The following is a 17,594-nucleotide window of genomic DNA, read 5'->3' on the forward strand; positions in this document are numbered from 1 at the left end:
ATGGATAAAGCTCCAGTGAATTTCTTTGAATAGCTTCTTGTTCTCTTATGCACCATGTGCTTTCTTGCTCAGGAAACCCCAAGGGAGTTATGCTCACCCATGGAAACGTGGTGGCAGATTTTGCAGGATTTCTTAAAGTCACAGATGTGAGTTATTCTCTTTGCTCTTTCCTTTGGTGTCAGTCCAGTTTAATGAGTCCAAAATGTGTTTGTTAAATACAAGTGAATCATTTTCTTTTCGTAGAGTTTTTTTTTTTTTCACTTGAGATTTCTTGGGAGTATCATAGGAAAATCATCTAAGCGCTTCCTTCCTTCCTTGTGTGTCCTGCAGACAGTCATTTTTCCAAACCAAGACGATTGCCTCATCTCCTTCCTGCCGCTGGCTCACATGTTTGAGAGACTAATTGAGGTAAATGGGCCGAGGTCTGTGGGAGCAGGAATGTAATGGCTGTGTGTAGGAGTTTCAGGATGTTAGCGTGGGCGTAGGAAGAATGTTTTTATGGAAGGTGGGTGTCAGTCACTGCATGCCGGGGTGGGACTAAGAAGCTACACCCCCTTTTCCTCTCCTCCCACCCAAGTTTCGGTTTCCAGCTTCCAAGGTAAATGCCACAGGAGTGACCTTTCCTGTAGTTTGTCTCCTATGGAGGGCAGGTTACATTATTTTGATGTCTGCAGAAGAGCATACACACACACCAGTCCAAAAACATGACTGGCTCTGTAAGAAGTCCTTAGCTGTGGGTAAAACCTGATGCTGAGAGGCTGAAGGAGCCAGTTAGTTTTCAGTTTCAGATTTAGTCACTGTTTTTGCTGAACTATTGTGGCTTGGAAAAAAGGAGAAAATTTTCCAGTGCTTTCACTGTTTGAAGATTTGTCATACTCGTGGGATCCAAAAAGTGAACAGTGGATGCCTTTTATTCTTTAGTACACTTCAAAGGCCTGAGAAACGTGTCATATCACGTTTCATGTCAGTTGATATTAGTTATTTGTTACAGGTGATGTGACCTTTCCTGTTTTATCCAGTTTCCTCTCAAGCTTTTGTCTAATTTTTTCTCTACTTTAAGCAGTTATGAGAAACATTAAACTGCTGCTGCGCAAGTTATGGTGCGTTCACCCCAACACGTTTTGCGCGTCAGGCGTGTCTGGTTCACCTTCATCGTCTATGTGGGGGCGCTTTGTTGGGCAACCAGGCCCATCCAACACGTCCGACAAATAGGCCGGCAACGGAAAACAGTGGCTAGAGCGATTTTGACTTGCCCTCAACTTTGAATATAAACCAGATGCACAAAATGCGTTTGGCGTGAACGCACCATCATCTGCATTCAAAGTGCACACGCATCGAACTTGAGGCGCCGGGTGCGTTTTTGACACGTGTAGAATCTTACACCTGCCGTAAATAACGTGACCATGAATGCACCACAATGTTTCCATCCCAGTCTTAAGTTTTTTGCAGCTTCCTAACAGGTTTTTGTTGTTGTATTTCTTTGCATTTATCTCTATCCACACATAACCAGGTTTTACATGTTTGATGAAAAGTTCCACTTTGTTTTCACTTGATACGAACATATGAGTCAAAGTATCTTGTTCCATGTCTTTGGTGTTTTCTCTACATGCTGTGTGGGACTTCTTATAGTTTTGTTCTTGCTAATTTTAAATGAAAGAAAGATCTTAGGAGTAGTTTTCTACAGATTTTCCCACCTGATCTGTGGATTTCTGCTGCTTCTCCAGAGTTTATTTGACCTGGTAAATTTGCAGTTGTACCTTCCTCTTTACATTTTTGGCTGGTGAATTAAATGGATCTTTGTGGGATAGCAAAAGCTTGAACAAGCTTGTTATGTAAACTAGCTCTCCTTCTCCACAACTTTACTCCTCACCAGTCTGCTGTGTTCCTTCATTATGTTATTTGTTTAAATTGTTTCCCAAGAAACCTCTGAGGTTTTCACTGAACTGTGTTCATGGATTGCAGTGGTTTTAGCTGGGTAAAGAAGGCTGACATGCATTTTCTGAGGCGTGAATGCAGTTTGAGCTTTTGCTCTCTTATAATAAGACCTTAACAAATGACCCACATCCTGTACAGAGCACATGTTGCTGCTTTGATCAGCTGGCATCTCATTTAATGCATTATTAGCTGTTAGAAAAAAAAACTAGCTGGTTTAGCAGAGTTGTTTTGAAAAGCTCTGCTGATTACAGTAAGCCGAACTGTTCCAGACAGAAAATGTCTTCTACTTATTGCTGTTTAGTTTTGACGTTTTTATCTGAGATGTTGACATGTCTGCTGACAGCAAACAGAGAGACCTCAAAAACAAACAAAGGCTTTAAGAGACACGTGAGGCTGCTTGCCAGTCCACATTTCTGAATTTGCATATAGACCGTGTTTGTTGCATCACATCTCAGTAACCGGTTGCACACCCAGACATGAACCATTTACATCCACAGCTTAAATCTGTATTGCATTACCTTTCCTGTTATCCATTTTTAATTTTGTCTGGAGATTAAGGGAATTTGTTTTTATCCTGTGTCAATCCTAGATGCCATTTTTGTTAGATAAAAGTGTGTGTGTGTGTGTGTGTGTGTGTGTGTGTGCGCGTGTGTGTGTGTGTGTGTGTGTGTGTGTGTGTGTGTGTGTGTGTGTGTGTGTGTGTGTGTGTGTGTGTGTGTGTGTGTGTGTGTGTGTGTTATTTATGATTATGTCAATTTGTGCTGCATGTGGCTGAGGTTAGTTTGCAGGCAGGCTGCACAGGAGTGTTGTCAGAGGCGTGAGACCCAGACACAGGAAACCACCTAACTTCCCCAGAGATCTGTATTTCGGGTCACACGATAAAGCAACTTCAGCAATGTCGCACAAACATGCAGCGTTGCGCAGTTCTATGCCCTCAGACATCCTGAGAAACTGGATGAAACCCTTTTTATTATTATCATGTGACAGAAACCAAACTTTAAATTGTTAATAAATAGAATAAGTATTTAAATTAAACCTATATTCCTGTGTGTTAGGGGTTAACTTTGTGTGCATGAAGTTGGAAATAAAAAGCATTAACTGGAAATGTCCTCAGCTGATACTGACTGACTTCCTATGCTGCTGATTTGAGTTGTTGCCTGTCGGTTTGTTTCCCATACTATTTTAAAATGGCTTGAGAAGTTATACAACACAACAGTATTGTTGAGTTATTGCAAAGAAAAGTGTTTTATTTCATGTCCAACCAATCAAAGGGAGAGTCCCCTTTGATTGGTTGCCTGATGCCAGGTTGCCACGGCAGGTTGACGGTTCTTAAAGGTTACAATGACAAACACACCTGAATTAAAGGGGCGGGGCATAGTGCCATTTTATAGCACAAGCAAATAACTGTGTTGCTTTCAGTTGTGGTAAAAATGCTATGGATATCCAACATCATAATTTGACACCTTGAAATTAGGCCTCTGTCTCTTTAAGAACCTCACACTCTTTCATAATTAGTGGCTGTGTAATGTCTTTGTATTGTAAAGCACTTTGAATCGCATTGTTGCTGAAATGTGCTGTAAACTTAAAGTTGTAACTTGTAACTTTTATTAAAAAAAATTACATATTTGTTGAAACGGTCACTGTGGTGACAGAATGGTATGAGACAGATAAACTGAAAACAGAGATCTCCACTGCCTTCTCCCAGTGCTCCCAGTGCTAACTAGAAGCAACCAATCAGAGCCAGGAGGCGGGTCTTAGCACTGTTAGTCACAATCTCATGTAGCACTACTCATCCCCCACAGTAGCAGCTAATGTTCTGATGCTCAGGCTAGTTAGCTTAGCAACCGATGTCGGTGGATGAACGGCGCTTTTAGCAGTGAGTAGATGAGAATGATTGACAGCTCTAAGACCCTCCTCCTGCCTTTCATTGGTTGTTTTTGGTGCATTTCCTCAGACGGTAACACTAGCTCAGGGAGGAAGTGGATTAAATTGATTTTTTCACAGATTATCACGACATGCTAACAGTTTCAACAAATATGTAAAAAGCATTATTCTTTATAAAAGTTAGATACTGCAGCTTTAGCATCACAACCATTTTTGTCCATTAAGCAGTTTAAACCACATTGGACTGAGAAGTAGTTCTTATGATGAGACTCGCTACCACCTGGTGTTTGCTAATTGCTGCTGCCGCTAGTCTTGAGGAGCTGAGTGGGGCGAGGTGCAGTGGATGGGTTCTCTGTGAGGCTGGGAACAAGCATTTAGAAAACCCTAAGTGGTTGCAACAAGAGATTCAGTGATTCCTCAAACATGCTTGACGGAATCACAGCGACTCTTCGGGTTTGGTTTAGAGGAGGGAATAACATAACAACATGATGTGAAGCTAAAAAAAAATTTATTTTACATAATAAAAAGTGGGCTCTGAGAACTAGGACACTTGGTTTTCAGTAAAGAATACTCATAAAAATTCCAAAGGTTCCTCCCTGTGACTTAGATTTACAATAATAATTACATTAACACAGCAGCGTCCTTAACCTCATGAAGTGATAACACAACTGAAACAGCATGTTTAGCTTCCTCTTTTGACAAAATGCCATGAAACTTGTGAGTGTGGTAATCAAAGCCATGACATTTACAACTGTGATGACATTAGCACAAACTGGTACCCATGTGAATGTCCAAGTAGGTTTATCAGAAGTAGAGAGGTCCTTTTGGGTTTTCTTAAAGTTCTCACATCACAGACACAAAATAAAAGCTTTTAATGTTATATTATGTGATAGAATCAACACAAAGAAGCAAATTATTTTCAATTTAAAAAAAAAAGTATTTTTCCTTCCAAACGTTTTACTAAATTTGTAGTTTTACATGGTTTGTACTGCTAAATGAAATCCAGCACAAATGAAAATCCAAACCTAAAATAAAAGCTTTAAAGTAATTTGGTCTTATTTTATGTGATATAACAAACACAAAGAAGCAAATTGTACTGTTCCTCTGAATGAAATTCATTGCAGCCAAGATTTTTCAGAAGTAACTGAACCAGTAAAAAGTGTGAATACTCTAAATGTATTAGATCTTCTTTTTCTCTTATATTTGTTTTACACTCCTTGCACTACAGGATTTGAATAACAGACTCCTGAGCTTTAGGATAACTGTGTTTGCCTTGTCCACCGGTGCAGAACGTGGTCTACTGCCACGGAGGTCGGATCGGCTTCTACCAGGGAGACATCCGGCTTCTGCCCGAGGACATGAAGGCCCTGCGGCCAACCATTTTCCCCGTGGTGCCTCGGCTGCTCAACCGCATGTACGACAAGGTGAGGTGAACAAACACGGAAAGCAAACAAACAAATAAGCTCACACAGTTTTATGCAAATCTTTTTTTTTTTATCTGTTATATTTTATCCAATTCTGTCGCCATTAAGTTCAGTAAGTTGGAAAAAATATAAGCAGTTAATCCTCTGGGATCCACGGTCGTTTTTGACAAATTTTTATTTTATCTTTATATATTCCTCAGTAGAAGCCATTAATATTGTCTTACGTAGTATAATGTTTCTGTTGCACAACCTGAACTTTGTGAATTGCCACTTATTTTTTCCTTTTGGGTATACTGTGATTGCATATTAGACCTTGAGTCACATAAAAACATAAAATCCGAGTTGGAAATTTTTTTTTTTTTTTTCATTGTGAAACCCACAAACATGTTTTTTGTTATTTAGAATGACAATGTATACTGCAGTGCATATTTCTTAAACTGATGTAAAAATGTTTCAAGGAAAACATTTTTATAAAATTCTTAGCATGAAAATGAAGGCAATTTGTTTGCTGCGACGCCATCACAAATCAGACATGTTAAAAAGTCCAGGGACTGTGAAGGGTTAAAAACCTAAACGTATACCTAGAGGGGTGAAAAAAACACCTAAAAGTTTGTATCTGTCATAATGTGTGGTTTTAAAGTAAATCCAAATGCAGCAGGTGGAAAAATTAAGAGCAAAAATCTTACAACAAAAATTATGGGGAACACAGGGAACCAGAGCAGAGCAAAAAAACAGGAATCCAGAAGAGAAGATGACAGTAAGTTACAGGAGGAACCAGTAAGAGGAGTACTGGGACAGTGAATGCTGGAATAATGGACCTGGGCTGATTGGATACCTGACTGCAGGTATGAGGGGAGAGAGAGAAAGTGGCACATGGGGCTAGGAAATGAATCTAACTCTAACTAATGACTAGACATAAGGAACATAGTAAAAGTAGAGGAACTTTAAATAGCTAGACAATAGAAAGAAACACAATAAACTAGAATCACAGAAAGGGCTGAACTAAAGTAGAACAGAAATATGGCTGATCTAATCAAAGAAAGATATTAAGGAACACAGCATAATAATGAAACTAGAATCAATAAATCATCGATGGCCATAGCAGTGTCTGTCTTTAGTAACTCTGTTAGTGCTGTTTGAACCAGTGGAAAAACAGCCAGGCTACGCCCAGCTGAAGACATGTCTTCTATTTTCAGATTTTTAGCCAGGCAAACACCCCGGTGAAGCGCTGGCTGCTCAACTTTGCTGCCAAGAGAAAAGGGGCTGAAGTCAGCAGAGGCATCATTCGCAATGATAGCATCTGGGACAAAATCTTCTTCAGTAAGATTCAGGTAAATAATCTTATTAGGACGAGATGAACTCAGACATTCCCAGTCACTCTCACCCCAAATTTGGTTTGATTCTCCTAAACACAATGCAGAAGCTCCATCTCAGTCCCAAATGTGGGTGGTCCAGAGAGTGAGAATGAAACCAGCATCAAAACGCAGATTCTTCCTGGCTCTGCAGCCCACAAACCGTACCCTGAAACAGTTCCCTGAAGTTGTTTCAGTTTTAGAGTGGCATCCAGAAAGGAAACATGTTTGAACTGTACCCTCCATGTTTACTGTCTGGGACAGTTGGTTTCAGAAATTGTAAAAATAAATTAATCTCTTATCCAATTAACATAATTTCAAAATGGAACAGTTTTGAAAGCTCCTGTATTGTTTATGAAGAAAGTGCCTCAATTAGTGACTTAATTTTACTTTCTAAAGTTAAACATAAACTTCTAATTAGTTATTGAGGACATTCAGTTTTCCATCAGCACTGTAAAACATTCAAATTCAAAGGTACTTTATTCATCCCAAAGGGAAATTAAATGTTGTAACTCACATTAATTCAGATTCTTCTAAGAGTTATTGTACATCGTGATGGCTGGTGGCTGATGTAGCAGTCTGTATTACAGTGAATTTGAAGAAGCCTCTGACTGAAGACACTCTGGCAGTGGCAGCATCATGCTGTGGGATTCTTGATCAGAGTTGAAGCAAATAAAGGCAGATGGAGCTAAATGCAGTTCAATCATTGAATAAAACCTGTTAGAAAACCTGATCTGAGGCTGACATACCGGCTCTATTAAAAATGGGAAAGACATGAGAACATGCCATTCGAATTAGGCAGATCTTCTAGAAATGGCTAACTTGGAGGGTACTGATGTTGTATTAAATAATTTGGTTTTGAAAGTTGAATCTGTTTTGTTAAGAGATAAACTGAGGTTGTTTTGTAGATGGTATCAAAATTTCTGCCTACAAATTATATCACACACTGCAAAAACACAAAATCTCAAGCATTTTTATCTAGTTTTTACCACAAATACACTTGAAATAAGTCAAAACCAACTTACAAGTAACTTTTCAGCAAGAAATAAACTTTACTTGAAGTCAGTAATTCCTTAATTTTGACGAAAACGTTCTCGTTCCATTGGCAGATAATTTCATTTATAATCTGGGGAAAGTGTCTTATCATAAGTGAAATAATCTGTCAATATTAAGGAACTGTTTAATTAAGACAAGCTCCTATATCTCACTGAAAAGTTACCTGTAAATTAGTTTTGTCTTATTTCAAGTGCATTTGCGGTAAAAACTAGATACTTTGTGTTTTTTCAGTGCAAACACGGCTAAGCTTCCTGGGTCTCATTAACATTCTCCATTTTGGTTCAGGCCAGCTTGGGAGGAAGGCTCAGGATGATTATAACTGGAGCGGCTCCTACCTCACCCAACGTCCTGAGTTTCCTCAGAGCAGCTCTGGGTTGCCAGGTCAGACACACCCTCACAAACAACACATGCCATGCATATTTACATTAGCTGAACCAGCATAGTTAAAGACTGTGGAGGACATAGAGGTGCAGAAAGTGGTCACATCTATCAAAAGGAAGAAGACAGAAGAAGTCCTCAGTCTGGGTTCTGCAACACAAGCTGACCCAAACTGTCTGCCATGACGACGTCGATCATCCACAGACACTTTATTCTAAACTGTAGGACAACAGGAAGACAGTTCCCACTTCCCTTATCTCTGCATTTCGCATGTTCCCGTGTAGGTATACGAGGCATACGGACAAACGGAGTGCACTGCTGGCTGTACCTACACCACACCTGGTGACTGGACCTCAGGTGAGGCCTCATCTCTAATCTCAAACCAATGAACTGTTTCCTCCAACCAGAGGTCAAAAGGTGATGACAGTGACGAGTAATCAATGTCAAAAGCTGGATGAAGGTCATTGCATGAACTCTGCTGTGGCTCTGTGAGCTGCTTTGGCAGTGAGGATTGCGTGGCCGTCACTGTGGCGTAACATCTCAGACGCTCGGCTGTATCTCCTCTTCTCCAAGTAGATGATTTATGGATGGGACAAAAAATGAGAGGGAGTGAGGGTGGAGAGCGAGGAGGTCTGTATCCGTTTTTCTGAAGAGGGGAGAAGGGAGAGGCCTGATGAATCCAGTGGAGATGAAAGCTGTTCAGCCCAGGTGGTTTCCCACATCTCCAGGCAGGTGCAGAGAACCAGAAGCGGCTATGATTGCCTCCATTATGCTCTATTGTTGTACATAAATTATCTTTGTCATATTAACACAAATAACTGCTTTGAAGTTGCATATACAACTAAAACCAGCCAATATTCCTTCCACTGCTTTGAGTAAATACATTGGCCTTAATGATGCTGCATATAATAAAACATTTTAATTTACAATATTTCTGAGCTGGAAAAGAAATATTGAGTTTGTCATTAATTTTCAGTTTCTCAATTATGATTTTAAAACTCTTTTTAGAAGTTCTGTGTTGCTGAAATATATATAAACTGTGTGACAGGTGACAGTGCACAGCATCTACATGTGATGTTCTGTCAAAACATTCAATTTATATATTTATCTAATAACTCCTCAGACAACTTCTTTTGGGGGGGAAGCTGAAAAAATTTTTGTTGCTGCAACAGGTTGTCTGAACAATTAAACATTTTATACAAGAACATGTAGCTCCTTTAAAGTATAATTTAATTAAAGGTTTCTGCAGAGTCATGCCATCAAAGGGATTATATAACTTTTACAAACCTCTGCTTGTTTTGACCCAACCGCTGCACAAACCAGTCATGAAGGCAGTGCAACATCGCCTCCTGCTGTCCAGTTTTCAAATATATTTATTTTTTAGTTTTTTATAGTAGGCAGAAATAGTTTGCTAAAACTGTTAAACAATTCACCTAGCGTTGTTTTCTTCTAGGTCATGTTGGCGCTCCGCTGCCATGTAACCTCATTAAACTGGTGGATGTTCCTGAAAAGAACTACTTTGCATCTAAAGGAGAGGGAGAAGTAAGCAAAGTATTATTTTCCTGCCAGAATAATAACATAACAAACTGCTTATTTGAATCGTATATAAGGTTTTATTTAAATTACTGTAGCATCTACCAGGTTACTGACTTTCTTTTTAAGTTTATTAAGTTTTCCATCTGAACTCTTTCAGGTCTGCGTGAAGGGACCAAACGTGTTCAAAGGCTACCTCAAAGACCCAGAGAGAACGGCCGAGACGCTGGACGCAGACAGTTGGCTCCACACCGGAGACATTGGCAAATGGTTACCAGTACGTTACATAAAGCTAACACCAGCTGTGCAGCTGTGTCATACAGAGACGTTCCAAAAGGTGCTGAGGTTCTGTTCGCTTTGTCGTCTGGTGTAGAACGGCACGCTGAAGATCATCGACAGGAAAAAACACATCTTCAAGCTGGCGCAGGGCGAGTACATCTCCCCTGAGAAGATCGAGAACATCTACATCAGGAGTGAACCGGTGGCGCAGCTCTACGTTCACGGCGACAGTCTGCAGGTACGACGTCAAACCTTTCTATCAAATTCACAGAGTTTCATTTGTAGCTTCTCCTCTAGAATCCTTTGGCTTTTTTATCTCTTGGATTGATGTTGTGACTGCTTCTTCCAGTCCTGTTTGGTGGGAATCGTGGTTCCTGACCCTGAAGTGATGCCTGAGTGGGCCAAGAAGAAAGGCATTCAGGGAACTTACAAGGACCTTTGTAAAAACACGGTAGGTAAAACTTCTGCAAACTTTCATTCTAAATGATTCTACAGCTAATCTAAAGTTAACACTTATACATTCTGTGTTAACAGGAATTGAAGAAGGCTATCCTTGAGGATTTGGTGCGTCTGGGCAAAGCTAATGGCCTCCTGTCATTTGAGCAGGTAAAGTATTTCTACACGTTACCAATAACCAAGTGAACTCCAAAATTCTTTGAAACCTGCAAAGATTTTTCTCTGCAAAAAGCCAGATTAAAGTTTGCAAATGCAATTACAGGACAAAAACTCCTTAATCTTTTTTCTGGATGGTAGACAGGAAGCTGCAAATTTAAGTTGAGCATGAAGATGATATTGGAGCTGGGGGGTTTTCTTGGTCTGCACTATTTCAGTCCATGTTGAAGTCAAACTGGGTCCATTGACACTGGTATTCCACCAGTTACCAGCAGGCTTGCTTCTTGGATAACATCCTAACAAATCCCATTTTTCTGAGGGAAAAAGTTTGAGTCAGAGGGTCATAAATCAATCTCAAACCGGTTGTTGTTTCCATTTTCCAAAGGTGAAGAACATCTACATCCACAATGAGATGTTCTCCATCGAGAACGGCCTCCTGACCCCGACACTAAAGGCCAGGCGACCCGAGCTGAAGGAGTTCTTCAAGAACAAGATCGACGACCTCTACAGCAGCATCTCCATGTGAAGGCCACCATGAGCGCGTTTTCCTTTGAGCATCCCGACACAAAGATCTGTTTCTACCTGCAGTGGGACAATACTGCATCTCATGAGCCAGAACATGCTTTGGGAAAATAAACCAAAACTGTCCCAAATGTGGAAGATTTAAAATGGCTGTTCAGAACAACCTAAAACAAAAAAGAAAAAAGGGAAGACGGTGCACATTGTCATATTTATTTCTCATAATTATGCATTTACTGTATAGATAAATTCAGCTATATGCTCAAGAAGTTGTTTAACTTTTATTCTGGGATAAATGGTCATAGTTTCCCTTGTGGCATGAATTTGTCACGTTAAAAACCGATCAAAACTAAAGAAGCAAGTCAGTGTTTAACACTGCATCATCCACTAGAGGGAAGCATAGAACAGCATATTTAATCTGAATCGGTAAATGCAAAAGAAATATTTATGACAATGTGTGTTTTTACATATGTTTCATGCTGTCTTTTGTTATATTGGCTTTAAATTAGGCACATTAAACTTACCAACACTGCTACCTGCTGTTGATCCAAACAAATCACTGCTAGGATCCCAGAAGCAGGAAAAATCACCTCAACATTGACCTGATCATCATTTCCTGTCACTCTGCTCCCCTCCCTCCAGCTTCAATCAGCCAGACAAACAAGTGTGTGACCACGAGTTTGATGTAATTGTGTGTAGAGTAGCTGCAAGAGATTTCTAAAAGTGGGAAACGGGACTAATGTAAATCCACCTTTCTGCAAACCTCTGCTCTGCTTAGTGCGGAGCATTTACCCAAATGAAAATCTGTTTTTAACTCATTCATTGCAGGGAGAGTCATCACTACACGACTGTGGCCAGACATTCAGCATGCATGCACTTTGTTCAATGTAAGGAACTGACCAGATGAAGCCGTTGTCTCAGCTGGTCCAGTCGCTGCTTTATTTTCCATTTTTTTCTGCACAAAGAATAGGTCTGGTAAAAACAAAAAAATCAATGAATGAATGAATGCAAAACCAGGGATTAGGGCAAAGCATGCAGTTTGCCATGCAACGCTGAGACCATTTGGCTTTCAACGCAAACGGTTTTAACATGAGGCTGGGTTACGAAACTCCGCTCAGAGCGATGGAGGGTTAACAGAACAAGCAACTTTTAAACATAGGGTACATTTGTTTTGTTTGAAGGGTTTACAGATAGTAATGCATTCGCTTTTAAAGTTGATTACCGTCCCAAAGCATAAACAATGTGGATGTACATAAATGAGGACAGGTAGATGTAAGCATATTTATTAAAATCAACCGTTTTGAATGACTTTTTGTTTTTGTTCTCTCTTTTTTGCGTGTTGTAGGAAAATTGTACTTAATTTATTTATGTATTCTGACGTACAATGGAATCAGCACCATATCCTTGTAATGATTCGTCGCTGCAAAAGGGATGAGGGAGGGCGGGGCAACAGGAGCAGGGCAGTGAAATTAAAGATATTCTGGAATGATTTTAAACGAGTCTGTTGTTTTTTGCTGCTACGAAAGGTCAGCACTTTGTCAGGGAAACATAACCAATGATCATTTAATATAAAGTTATGTGGACATGTCGGCAATTTGAAGATCAACATTAAATTAATTCACATAACATTGAGGCAAAAGAAGCATTTCTCCAAATCAATTTCTTTCTACATACAACTTACGAAACATAAAACCTGAACTTTTGGTTAAAACAAGCTTGTTCTTCATTCAGTGAAGTTACTCACATTGAGAAAAGTATCTGAAATTTTACTCAAGAGAAGTGATTCTTTGTAATACTCAAGTAAAAGTCAAAAAGGAAACATACAGTGTAGTAAAAATACTCCTAAAAGTAAATTTTCCCCCAAAAGTTACTTACGTAAATGTAACTAGTTACTACCCAACTCTGATTTACTCAGATATACTTAGTTTGATTACTTGTAACAAATTAAGTTGGATCACCTGTTTTTCACCGTGGTAAAAATTTACATTGGACTACACCTGTCAGGCGTTGCAATCAGTTCAAATGATGTTTGAATAATTGAGTTACCAACACATTTAATTCCCTTAATGGAATATTTTTAATCGAATTGGATTTTATATTTCATACTATGTTTTTATTAGACAGCCTAAAACTATTCACAATTCGCACGGAACCAAACCTCGAACAGAAAACACGTCAACAGTCAGGAGGTAATGACCCGGCAGGTGTGCATGGTTGCTAGGCAACGCCCGGACCGTGGAGAACGGCTGTTGACAAAAACTATTTAACTGGTGATGATGACAAACGTTAAATCTGAGAATACGTTTAAAAGGAAATGGAGCAACTCAAGCGCCAAGTTAAAGTTCGTCGTGACAGTGGGATTCCTTACAAAGGAGAAACACCCGTAAGGTTGGCGACCCGGAGGCGAGAGAGTAAGAAACTGATGGAAACCGAAAACAGTTGAAGCTAACGTTGACACTCAGCACTATTTATGTTCTTCAATCAAGCCTCTTTTACTGCTTTTTGGGAAGATAATCAGCTGTAGATAATGTTATTATCTAAACTTAATTGGTATGTCTGAACACTACGGAAGACGATTAGGGACACGGGGAAAAGAACATTAATTCTGACTTTTTTCTCAGAATTTTTATTGTAATTTGAGAATTGTGATTTTTTTTTTCTTTGAATTCTGACTTTTTCTCAGATTCACGAAATTCTTTTTGTCTGAATTCTGACTTTAATCTCAGGATTCAGCATTTTCAGGTTCCAAAAATGATATAAATTCTAATTTTGGTTTCCCAAATCGTTTTGGTTTCAAGATCTAGACTTATGTAAATGCCACAAAAAAAGCAGCAAAACACAATTATGGGTATTATCACCAATCCAAAATTGGGATTGAAATGGTCCTTTTTTATGTTTTCAAATCTGAGGAGGCACTTATTGTTTAAGTCAATCAATGTTTCACCAGTCTTCCTTTGATTTTTGAGCTACAGCTGATCAAAATATAATCCAGAGTCCTGAAAACCAGACATAAAGCTCCCCTTAGGGTAGTCGGAGTATGATAAATTATACTTTGTTCTAAATTTTCAGGATATAAGAGACTTCTGACCAGCAAATGCTATGACCCATTACCAGAAAGGATAGAGGAAGAAGAAATAAATGAACCCAAAGTCAAACCAGTGAGCCCAGTACGGGGAACACTTTTCTTTCTTTTTTTAACTAAACCTTCAAATTAGTTTTAAAGATAAACATTCAATACATATTTGACTGTTTTAAATCGACCGCTGCTTCTCAAGCCTGATTCATTTTGCTTGTGCATTCCCAGGCTAGTGCTTCTGCGCCGTTTACTAAAAACAGACGAAGCCAACCAGCTTCATGTGTTTCATCAGTTGTTAAAGCGTCTGGCCATCAAAACTTGTCAGGAAAAGCTTCCCCAACAGTTACGGTCCAACTCATCCCAGAGGTCCAACGATGTGGTGGGACTCCAGAGAGTGGGACGACTTGCGTCATGGAAGCAGAGTCAACTTTAAACTCTGAGGAGGAGGAGGAGGAGGAGGAGGAGGAGGAGGAGGAGGAGGAGGAGGAGGAGGATGATGATTATGACTCTGACGACGATGACTATGATGAGGCTGATGCCTCAACAACCATTAGCAACTCATCCTCCCCAGAGATCTTCAGAAAGGAAAGGAGTGGTATGTTTATCCATCCAGTGTTTGCGGTTTGGTAAAGAACATCATGAATATTTTAACATTTTGGTCATCAAACCTCAATGTATATTTTTGGACAAACCAACAGAAAGAAGTGCAAGTTATGCAAAAGTAAAGTGATCTATTATTTTACCTTTTTTTGTTTTGCTTTCAAAAATAGTCTGAAAGTGTGGAGTAAGTTTGTATCACCCCAAATAAAATCCAGAACAACTAACCTATCACCAGAAGTTCCCCAATTAATAAACAGACTAAACATAAATGAAAAACACAAAGGAACCAACAGATGCAGACAGATTTTGGATACATTTGTAGAGAATTTTAGATGCAACTTTGAGTTTAAAACTGGGATTTTTCACTCACTTCAAATGGAAAATGTAAAGTGGAGCACAAGGTGTTCATTCAGTGTTTGTTGCTTTTATTTACATTTATTAATAAAAGAGGCCAAAAACATTAGAGACTTTAGCTAAACTGCTACATTTGGCACAAATATTTAATAAACCTGTCAAAATAAAGCAAGAGTGAGCCATGCTCTATTTTTTGTTGCCAAGACACAAAAAATGCAAAAAGAAGATGAAAAATTTAGTAAACGGTTTCCTGGTTGTTTTTTTGTTTGTTTTTTTTTAAGCAGGCAAATCTGGAGGACTGTTTTTGTTTTGAATCTATAAATTGCACTTTTTTGCTTATTTCATTAAAATATTGTGTGTTTATTATTTATTTAGCAAGTAAAAACTAAAAAAATTAACTGTTTTTGCTATCAAAATTTTAATAGGGGCCTGAATACAAATGTGTACCAGACTTTTCAGATTTTTATTCTTTTACATTTATTCTTTGTGCTACTTAATAGGCTGAATTTTAAAATAAATATGGTTGAATACTTTCACAAATATTCAACATCATGATAAAACTTTCTTTTTCTTTTCTTGTCAAAACAGTGGACATAATGACTTTTCCCTGTAGGGATGAGTTGCTGGGTTTTCATCTTCAAGTGAAAAATTCCACCTTGTTGGAAGACAGCCATGCGGAGAATATTCACTCTCATCATCCACCCAACCTTTCTACCATCATCGGTGATTCTAGAAAGACAAGTGTTCACACAACAATACAGAAAGCTTTAGTCACAGTTCTGAAATCAGGGAAATCAGAAATTAAGCTGGTATTTGATTATTCGCATTGAAACAAAAATAATTCCCAGCTTTGTTTTTGCAGATGCTTCTTTGAGTTTAGCTGAGGAAAAGTGTGAGATCAGGTAAATGTTTAAGTTTATTTCCCAACTAGATGGTTCATAATTGATCTTTACCTGGCCAATACTAATTAATGGTTTTCTTTAATAATTGAAATTATTTATAATTATGTGAGGTAGTAATTTTGAATCCAGCAGGTTATGGATGGAGTAAAATATTATTCCAGTTTATGCATTAAATCATAAAATTCTACCAAAATAAAATTCATCACATTATGTTCTGGTTTTAAATTAATTTATAGACCAACTATAGTAAAGATTCTTAGTTTCAATACATTTAGTAATTATTTTAAAACCTCAAATTATTATAATTTTTGTTTGATCTGCCTATAAGACTGAAAAAAATGTCCAATAACAATCTAATGTGTTTTTCTTTTCTTGGTACATCTCTTTAGAAAAGTCTCACAAACACTTAAAGTAAACTGTGATCATGTGGAGGATTAACAATTGTTTAATTTTTATTTTTTATCAAGCTACCACAAAACTCCTGAAGATGAAGGAAAAATGAACATAAGTGCAAGTCATTCAGGTAATATACCAACTTTAACAAGACATACTTTTATCCAAGAGTACATTTTCATTTTCTTATTTTTAATTTGCAGATCAAGCCTTTAAGAAGGAAACCTCTCCAAAAGTAAGTTTCACTTCTTTTTTTCTACCCATTTAAAATGAATAATATTCGTAGTCATGTTTGAATATAAATTCACTCTAGCTCTCAGAGAGGAAGCCAATTACCTTTAGGAAGAAAGTTAGGTTCAAAAGCCTTGATGCAACTGAGATTCAAGATGAGAAAGAAATCAAATCCCCTGCAACAAGTGGAAAAAACACCAGCAGTTCCTCAAGACCTCTGCAGAAAATAAAACCTAATCCCATGACATCCAGAAGAAGTGTGACCAGCTTTAAAGCTCAACCATTACCGCCGGCTGTGAAAAGGCCTGGAAGAACATGCTCAGAAAAAGCATCGTTCTTTCACTTTGTGAATGATGACGAAACAAGAGCCTTTCTTCACAAAATGAAAGAAAGATCTGTCAAACTTAGAAGTGCTGTTTTCTTTCCTTTCAAATCAGGTATGCAAACCAAGAGTTAAACTACAATTCAGTACAAGATGCTTAAATGGAAATTAGCAGTGAAGGATATGGAGTTGAATAGATGTTGTACAAAGCAGATACGACCTTTAGTGTGTAATATTTAAAGGGAACAGGTAGAAGTTTAAAACTTATCTTTGTACTTGAACATGATCAAAGTAAAAGTTTGACTTTTTGTATTACACCTTATTTTAATTTAACACTATCTGTACTAATCGTTTTAAGTTTTTTTTTTTTCTGGCAATAATTGTAAACGGTGTCTAAAACGCTATATTTTCATTTTGTCGGCTGATTTAAATGCATTGCTGATGCTCGTAACTTTTTAAATTTTTGCTAAAATACATTTAAAATGTACTTACCAAAAATGGCCACTAGATGGCAGATATGTATTTAGTAACCCTTGATATATATATATGCAACAATAACTTTTTTGTGTTAAAAGAAAAAATATGTATGTTTGTATTTGTTGTGTTTTGTGTTTCTCTCTATTTATAGGTATACTTGTGATGTTTTGCGTTTTCGATGGATTTAGTTTAACGTGAAACATAATAAAAATGAAATGTGTAATATATGCATGTTGTATTTTCATTATTTATGTCGGTCAGAAGATT

The 17,594-nt window shown here is 38.1% G+C and overlaps 2 protein-coding genes across 5 annotated transcripts in view; both read left to right on the top strand.

Annotated features, from left to right (window-relative positions):
- The window catches only part of acsl6 (acyl-CoA synthetase long chain family member 6), a 47,280-nt gene extending 34,812 nt beyond the window's left edge, over nucleotides 1-12,468 (top strand). For all 3 annotated transcript variants that reach the window (XM_088012188.1, XM_014992334.2, XM_014992336.2), the window contains 12 exons: nucleotides 73-146; nucleotides 331-408; nucleotides 5,109-5,243; nucleotides 6,440-6,574; nucleotides 7,937-8,032; nucleotides 8,314-8,386; nucleotides 9,483-9,571; nucleotides 9,723-9,839; nucleotides 9,936-10,079; nucleotides 10,191-10,292; nucleotides 10,376-10,447; nucleotides 10,839-12,468. In XM_088012188.1, the coding sequence (XP_087868314.1) occupies nucleotides 73-146; nucleotides 331-408; nucleotides 5,109-5,243; nucleotides 6,440-6,574; nucleotides 7,937-8,032; nucleotides 8,314-8,386; nucleotides 9,483-9,571; nucleotides 9,723-9,839; nucleotides 9,936-10,079; nucleotides 10,191-10,292; nucleotides 10,376-10,447; nucleotides 10,839-10,979 (1,256 nt within the window). In that variant the 3' untranslated portion in view covers nucleotides 10,980-12,468. The remainder of the gene's footprint in view (nucleotides 1-72; nucleotides 147-330; nucleotides 409-5,108; nucleotides 5,244-6,439; nucleotides 6,575-7,936; nucleotides 8,033-8,313; nucleotides 8,387-9,482; nucleotides 9,572-9,722; nucleotides 9,840-9,935; nucleotides 10,080-10,190; nucleotides 10,293-10,375; nucleotides 10,448-10,838) is intronic.
- A 512-nt stretch (nucleotides 12,469-12,980) lies between these two features.
- LOC106920964 (uncharacterized) lies at nucleotides 12,981-17,554 on the top strand. Of its 2 annotated transcripts, none has more exons than XM_088012190.1 (8): nucleotides 12,981-13,383; nucleotides 14,042-14,130; nucleotides 14,277-14,643; nucleotides 15,591-15,725; nucleotides 15,865-15,904; nucleotides 16,372-16,427; nucleotides 16,501-16,532; nucleotides 16,611-17,554. In XM_088012190.1, the coding sequence occupies exons 1-8, from the start codon at nucleotides 13,287-13,289 to the stop codon at nucleotides 16,983-16,985; spliced, it is 1,191 nt and encodes a 396-aa protein (XP_087868316.1). In that variant the 5' UTR covers nucleotides 12,981-13,286; the 3' UTR covers nucleotides 16,986-17,554. The 2 variants fall into 2 exon arrangements, with proteins under 2 accessions (XP_087868316.1, XP_087868315.1); XM_088012189.1 differs by having other exon boundaries at nucleotides 12,984-13,383; nucleotides 14,042-14,139.
- The last annotated feature ends 40 nt before the right edge of the window (nucleotides 17,555-17,594 follow it).

Source organism: Poecilia mexicana, unplaced genomic scaffold (genome assembly GCF_051168715.1).
Source record: "Poecilia mexicana isolate PSO_F unplaced genomic scaffold, ASM5116871v1 scaffold_14, whole genome shotgun sequence".
NCBI classification, from domain to species: domain Eukaryota; kingdom Metazoa; phylum Chordata; class Actinopteri; order Cyprinodontiformes; family Poeciliidae; genus Poecilia; species Poecilia mexicana.